The sequence below is a fragment of the Vollenhovia emeryi genome, unplaced genomic scaffold (assembly GCF_000949405.1).
Source record: "Vollenhovia emeryi isolate VEMERY1.0 unplaced genomic scaffold, V.emery_V1.0 DF939133.1, whole genome shotgun sequence".
In the NCBI taxonomy this organism is placed as follows: Eukaryota; Metazoa; Arthropoda; class Insecta; order Hymenoptera; family Formicidae; genus Vollenhovia; species Vollenhovia emeryi.
The window spans coordinates 7,145-15,706 of record NW_011967233.1 but is presented as its reverse complement, the minus strand read 5'-3'; the positions used below and the strand labels follow the sequence as shown (position 1 = coordinate 15,706).

General features: G+C 35.4%; 4 protein-coding genes across 5 annotated transcripts in view; all 4 read right to left on the bottom strand.

Moving 5' to 3' along the window:
* Positions 1-1,285, bottom strand: part of LOC105567840 (neurofilament medium polypeptide) — a 110,272-nt gene extending 108,987 nt beyond the window's left edge. For both annotated transcript variants that reach the window (XM_012023049.1, XM_012023051.1), the window contains exon 1: positions 1,117-1,285. The gene's annotated coding sequence lies outside the window, so the exon portion shown is untranslated. The remainder of the gene's footprint in view (positions 1-1,116) is intronic.
* A 1,693-nt stretch (positions 1,286-2,978) lies between these two features.
* Positions 2,979-4,627, bottom strand: LOC105567839. Its single transcript, XM_012023048.1, has 3 exons — positions 4,528-4,627; positions 4,021-4,202; positions 2,979-3,846 (listed from the first exon to the last, which is right to left on the bottom strand). Exons 1-3 carry the CDS (start codon positions 4,618-4,620, stop codon positions 3,540-3,542), a joined length of 582 nt encoding a protein of 193 aa, XP_011878438.1. The 5' UTR covers positions 4,621-4,627; the 3' UTR covers positions 2,979-3,539.
* Positions 4,628-4,687: 60 nt separating this feature from the next.
* LOC105567968 lies at positions 4,688-5,508 on the bottom strand. The gene is made up of 3 exons (XM_012023275.1): positions 5,190-5,508; positions 4,740-4,832; positions 4,688-4,692 (listed from the first exon to the last, which is right to left on the bottom strand). The coding sequence occupies exons 1-3, from the start codon at positions 5,452-5,454 to the stop codon at positions 4,688-4,690; spliced, it is 363 nt and encodes a 120-aa protein (XP_011878665.1). The 5' UTR covers positions 5,455-5,508.
* Positions 5,509-5,898: 390 nt separating this feature from the next.
* On the bottom strand, positions 5,899-8,556 carry LOC105567838 (glutamyl aminopeptidase-like). Its single transcript, XM_012023047.1, has 4 exons — positions 7,430-8,556; positions 6,936-7,119; positions 6,381-6,528; positions 5,899-6,124 (listed from the first exon to the last, which is right to left on the bottom strand). Exons 1-4 carry the CDS (start codon positions 7,744-7,746, stop codon positions 6,042-6,044), a joined length of 732 nt encoding a protein of 243 aa, XP_011878437.1. The 5' UTR covers positions 7,747-8,556; the 3' UTR covers positions 5,899-6,041.
* Between the last annotated feature and the right edge of the window lie 6 nt (positions 8,557-8,562).

Sequence of the window (8,562 nt, the reverse complement as noted above, 5' to 3'; positions counted from 1 at the left end):
CGTATAAAATATTCTATTTTGCCAATAAATACGTTTAGAAATATATGCCCGTTAATAAATAATACAATCGTGCATCGTCGATAAGCTTTTCGAGCGTTTTCATTTGCTTATAAAACAGAACATTTCCAGAAAAAGGGCACATTGTGGGTCAAGTTTATAAAAAGTTTAGAAAAACGTTATCGGTACACCGAGACACAATGACATGGATTTGAGCAACGTATATAACTCTTATCGCGTCGAACAGATGTGACGGAACTAAGAAAATGGACTCCGGGAGAGAATTAACTGCCCTCTACGCGTTTCCCGAAGGGCGAGGAGAGCGAGAAGCGTGGCTGCCTCTCGCCGGGCACAACGACAGGTCCGTAATTCTCTTTGACCCTGCTAACCTTGAGTCGAGCGCGACGACACGTCGCATAAATGCGCGAACGCAAAAAAACGGGGGAATGTCCATAAACAAGAGACGATACTAAATATCCCGCGGCAACCGTCGTGCGCGACGGGGCCGGGCGTTTCTGTTAAAGCTCAACGGCGCGATCGACGAGAAGTCCTCGACAAGTCCCGACAATTCGTCCGATTCGCCCGATCGTATTTAATCTGCCGTCGTGTCGTCGCGGAACGAATACATTTAAATAATCAACGGAAATAGGTTCGTGCCCCCCTGCGATAAATATTTCAACACTCGGTCGTCACGATGATTCCTGGTGTGCGGAAAGCAACACGCGGAGGTTTCTCGCACGAGTCAAGAATCCTCGAGGCCGAAGCGACGCGCAATTCGCGCCCGAGTGGCGAAATCCGTCGCCGGCCGCGCGGAGGGGGAGGAGGAGAAAAATTTCTAACGGGGAAAGAGGACGTGCTCCTCCGTGGAAGCAGCCCCGGGTGGGCCGAAGCTGCGAGCGAGACCTGGGCGCGCGTCTATCCGAGACTCGCGAGCTCCACGTGATCGCCGGCGAGACGAGCCAGCTTCCCTCCGGCCGGTCTCGGACGCGGGATTTCGCCGGGGTTCTCTCGCGGCTGAGGCAACGAAAACGCCGGGGCGACGGCGGCGACGGGCGGGAGGGCGGGCGCGCGCGCGAAAGCGCGGCGCGCCCGCGGCGCGATTACTCGTCTAGCACTCACCGTGCGCGGCGGGCGTGATATTCCTCGTCGGGTCCGCAAGAAGGCACAGGCCGCAAACCGTCAGGATCAACTCCGCAATCAACGGACACTTCACTCGCCGAGACGCCGGGTCACTGCGTTCGTCCTGGCCGCTCGTCACTGCGCTTGTGCGTCTCCGTCTCCCCCGGCAGGTTAGGCGCGCTGCGCCGCGCTCGCCGCGTCGCACCGGCGGCGCCATCCGGCGCCGGCGCGGCGAACGAGAGCGGCGGGCTCCCCCGAAAGCGCGCGAAGGTTCGAAACGCGCGACGTTCGGTCGCCCGACAATTCTCGAGCGGTGGACACGAAACTCGATAATTGCTGCGCTTTCTAAATTGAACTGCGTCTAGGAGCACTTCCAAACATCCGTCCTGAATGTATTTGCATCTCCATAATCGCCGGATATAACAAGGATTTAAGAATAATGAGGTAAAACAATTATACATATAACAAAATTTATTATTAATGAATAAAGTTACGGCTTTTATATATAATAATCTTTATTCTTTTCCCTTTAGGGTTACAATCTTATTGTATATTATCCACTTATTCTAAAAAAAAACTTAGTCTAAACCTAAATCTACGAGTTACGGCTTTTATATTATAGGTATTAGAATAGTAATAATATTAATATAACATGAAGTGTCAAGTAATCCAAGAATTATAATAAAATTAGTTACTATAATGAAATTAATCTCTGGTAACACAATGTATTAATTGGCCAACATTTCCCAATGGAAAATATTGGCTACGAAATATATGTAAACATACACAATAATAATATAATATTATATTTATAGTGGAAGTGCATTGACTAATATTTAGTAGCAATATAAAATGAATATTCGTGTAATATTAGCTTAATAATAATACAATTAGACCAATGGATTGCTGGATAGATATATTGGCTGACTAAAGGGAGATATTCATCTTACAATCTAAAATTAATTTTGCGAGAATTAAATTTACGTTATTTCCTAATATTGAGCCAATATATTATGTTACTGGAGATAAATATCGCAGGATTAAAGACATAAACGATATAAATACTAAACACGTAATGATAAGAAGTTAATAGATAGTAATATAAGATAGTGATATCTAGTCAGAAATGAATAAAAATAATATAATAAATAAATGAACATTTAAGACTGAAACGCATACGAGTAAAAATTATGATATTATGTTTCATACTATATGTTGTTACTGTTAAATATGTTATGAAAAGATGTGCGCAGAAACTGCAAGTTTTTCAAAATCGCAAGGCAACGTTTAGATACGTAAAATTGCAATGACGAGTATGTGTACGCATATGATTAGAAATATATAAGAGTCGGGAATAAATGGCTCGCGCGGAGCGCCTGCGTAAACTTGTGAATATAAAAATTGATAATGCTCCATTTGATCTCGAATTTGAGACGACCGTGTTTGTATCTTGCGTTGAATTTTTGAAATTAATTGCCCGTTAGTTACGTATGTTCGCTGTTGTAGTTCATGGAGCATCTGAAATAAAATATGTATTTCAACATTTAATTAATAACATTTAATAAATATTAATAACTAACTTATCATTATTCCGCAGTAAAGGTGGAATACATCGTATTAATACAGGTTTTTTACTTTCCATATAGCACAAACCATTAAGGGCCTCTCTTGCCCAGCGAGAAGTAAGTTAAGTTTTGGAGCTTTATTGTTAAATGACTACGTTCAATGCTCTGAATACTTTTAACGTTTTATGGGAGAGAACTGCCAAGTTAACTTATTTAATACAAAATTTAATACAAAAAATGAAGTCCCAAAACGTTTAATTATTTTCGAAAACTGACAATTGGGTTTCGACTCCATTGACGTCGATTCAACGTCGACTCGACGTTAGTGTTCTCGTTGGATGGGGACGTCTTTAGGACGTCCAACCCAGTGAGAAATAATTCGTCGATCGATGTCGAAACGATGTCGAATCGACATCAACACCGCCAAATTGATGTCGACGTCATTTCCCGCAGTTCTAATAGGCGTCCCTTGGAAATTTATGCTGTATAAGTAAGTTACATGCATACAGTACAGTACATTGGTAAACACGCATGCATATATTGTGCATACATGTATATTGTCATACAATTATATGAAATTGCAAGGTTTTTCCGCATGCAGGCGTGTTGTACTAAATAAATACACCCGCACAGACCTCCTTAATTCTTCGTTATCTCTGGAGACGTACACGCGCGCGCACGTTTGTGTGGTTTCATCTTGCTTACCTCATTAAGGTGTTTTTCAGAATACACATGATTGACGATATCAGTTACTGCTACAATTGTACTAATCTCCCTATAAAAGTAATACAGGTGTTTACATTTTATAAAAACGTATCTATTATTAACAGCAGTACTTGTTTATAAAGAAAAAAATGATTACTTGGGCATTATTTTCGTAATAAACATCAAATTTTTCGTGAGGATGGAATTGTTAGCATGCTTTGCAATAAATAAATGGAAAATGTTTATATTACGACGGATACGGCTAGTCTCTCGCTTTGCATGTTGGGAATATTTCTGTAGAGACAGAAAGTATGTGAGGACAACTGAAGGATTTCGAGTACAAGGTAAGTACGGTAAAAGTTCTCCTGTCAACCACATTTCCTTTGAAATGATCCGCTCAGAAATATTTGCCTCTAATAAACCTTGGCAATATGTCCATTCCTTCCATCCTGGTGAAATTCTATGAATTTGGGAACAGTTATAAGTATATACGTTAGATATATGGAAACGTAGCATATTGCTATTTTGGTGCAAAATTTTTTGTTAAACATGACACTAATATCCAGCTAATAACCAATGTCTTTTATTAAATATAACGTACACTTGTTTAACGAATGAATATAGGGAAACTTACATGTTTGATGAAGGATCTTCGAAATGTAATAATAATTTTTTTCTGGCCATTATCAAACATGGACCATAATGCAAAGTACATGCCCATCTTGAGATTTCTTCTTTTAAACATTTAATAAACACATTCTCCGGTACGGATCTTAGTATCTCAAAAGAGTTATCCAACAATTCTTTTAATGCTTGCTAAAATAATATGAATTTTATATTCTCTCGTTCTTATGAGAAATCTAGTGTATGTGCATCGGTTTAATCTTAAATAAATTTTGTTTTCTTTAATTAATATCGATATACAAAAAATCTCTGCAAGAGGTAAGGGGGCGGAGAAAGAATGAAGGAGAGGGAGGAGGGGAGAAAAGAAATAGAAGAGGAGCGGGAGTCGTTTAATTCTGTATCCTGTAAAACGGCAGAATAAAGTTTTCTATATTCTACACGTGTGTGTGTAGACATAAAGACGATAATTTACATACCACCTAATGTTTAGTTATTAAATAAAATATGATCTTTTTACCATAACGATGAAAGAAGTTGAGTTGTGAGTGTTGAGGAATGACATTCCATAAAATGGAATAACATTCGATATATATTCGAATATTTTGATCATAGGATACCACGCAACAAAATCTGTCTCTTGCCGTAAGTAACTGGAGAGTTTCCAGAACGTAGAAATATTAAGCTGGTGTGTTATCACGAAATAAAACGCGTCGTCAATCATTTTTGCACGATTGATGGCACTTATATTTTTATATGCTAATGAATTCAAATATTTTGCAATTTGGTCCCAGGTTCTACCATCATATTTAACACGATAATATCCTAGCAATACGGAAATTTTATTTAATTTACGCTCGATTAAATTAAAAGCAATTAATTAATATGTTCTTTTGATTCTTCATATTAAAAACAACAAAAGAAATATATCGAGAATGATTACATATTAAATCTATTACTTTATTTTATTATTAATTTTTAAAAATTCAATGAATATTTTTACATGTAATACTTTGTGACTTTGAATAAATTTAAATATGCAAAAAGTAATATCAAACAATAAGGTTTGTATATTGTATTCATAGAAAATACAAAAACCGAATGTCCGGAAAATAATTATATATATATATATATATATATATATATAAAACATGTATAATAATTTTCTTGATGATTATTTACCACCATGCAGAATGTCGATCACTGTCACCCTATTATCTATGTTGTACTGAGAATATAAAGACGGTTCTTGCGGTGTCAGCTCGGTTAGCGTACTGCGTAATAAATAAAGCTTTGCATATTTGTATGTAGACATCCTGCATTTACCATAACTCATGTTCAAATTTTGCGTTAATTTTCCGCCGTAAGCATGTATTTGTGTGACAGTCATGATAGGATAATGTCTGTAGTCTATCCAAGATGAGAAATCACGCACAGAACATTGCATCCACTGAATTTGGCGGTTTTGTGTGGACCAAAATTGTTGAGGAACCACTGAGTTAAATAGGCTAAATAAAAAATTGTAAGGTATAATCAATTAAATGTACGAATATAAAAACTTATACGTTATGTACATAATACTGTGCACCGTCACATAATAAAATATATAATATGTTGTACAATCTACGTATATTAGATGTTACACTTTATAATCTTCATATTATAACTTGAAAGAACTAAAAGTTCCATACATGATCTTGAATTAAATTTTGTTAAATTAAATTTAATACGGAATGATATAATTCTGTTAATGATGTAAAAATTAAAGAAATAGAAAAACGACGTGTACAAAAAAGTCGAAAAATAGAAAACGAAAGTAGAACAAATATAATGGAATGAGATATATTTTATTTTCAATTTAGAAGAAAGCAGGATTTGAAATGAGGACTTGAAACTTATAGAATTTGTACAGAAACATTGCATACGTGAGAAAACAAAGAAAATGTTTACGAAAATTTAGTAGTATTAAACTAATGGTATTAGCTTGTATAACATCCTTGTAGTAATTATTATATTAATATTAGTTGTTACTCACTACTTGTTTAAATATACGTCGACGCCTTTTCGTAATACATGATCGAACATCATATTTTTGAGCATCCGTAAAACAATAGGTACTGTGACAATTGATGTAGAAAACATTATTGAATATTAAGTACGTAAGACTCGGGTGTGTTACACACAAATTCGAAGAAATACGAGGGCTCAAAGCCGTGACAGAGTTTAGTATCTATCTAAGTTTATTATAACTTGGTGAAATTAATGAATATGTTTAAATTTTAAATTTCTATTTTTACATTTCTTTTCATTTAACTTTTTATATATTCATTTTTGTAAATTTAAATATATTTGATTGTTTAATTATAACGTTACCTTTCATGTAACGAGGAAAATTGAAAAGAGAATTGATCTCCGATAGATTTACTTGTGGGGGATTCATATCAAAATGAGAATCTAAATTGAGAGCTTCGTATTGATTCCGAACAATGAAGAAATCCATTATTCCATAATTATTGAAAGCCTAGAAACGAAGTTTTATATAATATTTACAATGTTCAATATTAAATCAAAAGGTATATGTCTGCGTTATGGTCTATTGTGTGATGTTGCATACTGTACACGGTTCTTTCAAAGAAGTCTTTCTACTTTCTATAATTACAAAGTTAAAAACAACGAGAAATAATAAGTTACTATACAATTGAGAAATTATATGCCGATTTAATTAGTGGACATGGTTTTTCCGAGATATGTTTGTATGTAACTAGTTTAAATATGTATTTAAAATTTGAAATTCTTTTAATATAGATTTTGTAAAAGTTAGAAAGTCTAACCTTTCATCTAGCAAAAGTTTGTAGAAACAAAAACGAATTAAAACTTTAGAAGATAAATTTAATCCTATTCTGATATTAGTAAATGTATTATAAAGACCTGAGCGGTGGCTTCTTCTCCAAATATAGTAGCGAGACCGTCGTGTAACCACAAATAAGACCATCGTAATGGACTAACTATGTTACCAAATACTTGATATGCTATTTTATGTGCTATACAACGTGCAACTTCTATTTTGTGCATGACTGGATCCAATTGCTTATTGTAGATAACATCTGCTTCCCTAAAAGTTATTATAATTTGTACAATTATATCACACGTAAAATATGAATGTTTCCCCTTAAATACCTACACATTTTAAAATTAATTTTAAAAATAATATATAGAGAAATTCGTTTTTTTCTTTCCCCTAAAGTTCGATAGTCGTATAATATTTTATATATAATAATATTCACATTTAATATTACATGGTCTGATAATTCATCACAATTAAGTATAAAATATAAATTATTATATCCGGAAATTTCGTATATCGTATATACAAATAATTTTGTCAGTTGATAGGTTGTTGCTTCTTCTGAATTATGTATTACCTATAAAAGATGAGTCCCCACTTCGATGTACCATCTTGTGGAAAATTTGGAATTACAAAATGATCTATTTTTGGAATTATCTGTAGTTCTCTAAATTGGGAGTTCATGTACGACGTAATATTTTCTATAACATGCATTGCGAATGAGAAATGCTCTTTTGAATATTTTCTGCACCACAAAGAAATATTTTTATTAATGCGAATTGGGGTAAAATTCGTTACTGTAATCGCAACATGATGAGTGGAAATTAGAGGTGTAGTATAGAAGTGTGTCCATATCATATTATCAAACCAATCCTCAGTATAGCGTCTCGGCATATTGGATAAAGCATAAGAATTACCGAAGTGCTTTACAGAGATGTCAAAAGTGGTTCTTAATTGCGGATCGTCCCAACAAGGAAATAATCGTCGTGCTCCAATTGTCTGAATGTTTGTTGCGATCACCCATCTATCATATTTCGTTAAATTGTTATTATTACCGACAAATCATTTCTCACTGGGACCGGATCAATTTATAAGAAAAATAGAAGGAATAATTATCGACAATATTACAATGTGTTGATCCTAGTTTCTACTCACTCTCTATCTCTGCCTTTGGTTACGTAGGAAGATTTGAAGAAGCCTTCGGCACTGTCATAGTTTCTTACACCGGTAAAATGCATTTTCCAAGTGTAAATTCCAGGAAATATTGTATCTTTGGAGCGAAAGACTAAAGTGTGCGGAGTAGGCTTTGCATATATCTGCAGTACATGAACTAATTCATCTCTTGTAAATAACATCGTTTCGAGATTAGTTACCAAACTTATTGCATCTATTTGTATGGATTTTGTAGATTTTAAGATATTTATAGTTATAGCGCATTCTCCCTCAACCCACGAATCGGGGTTATAGTTTTTTGATATCGTCTCATTGGAATCGTACATGTTGTAGTAAGGAATGAGCTTTATGGTGTAGTGGATCGGTATCGTTGTGTTCGTAGATAGACGAAAGTCGGGAGTGCCGAAATTATTCTGCGATGTGCCACCCGCAGAAATAGTTATCGCAATGATGAACATTAAAGTGCTATGTCTGTTTTTCAGATTCATGATGCGTCAGCTTTTGTCCCAAGAACTTGTAGGAACGGTTACGTCTATT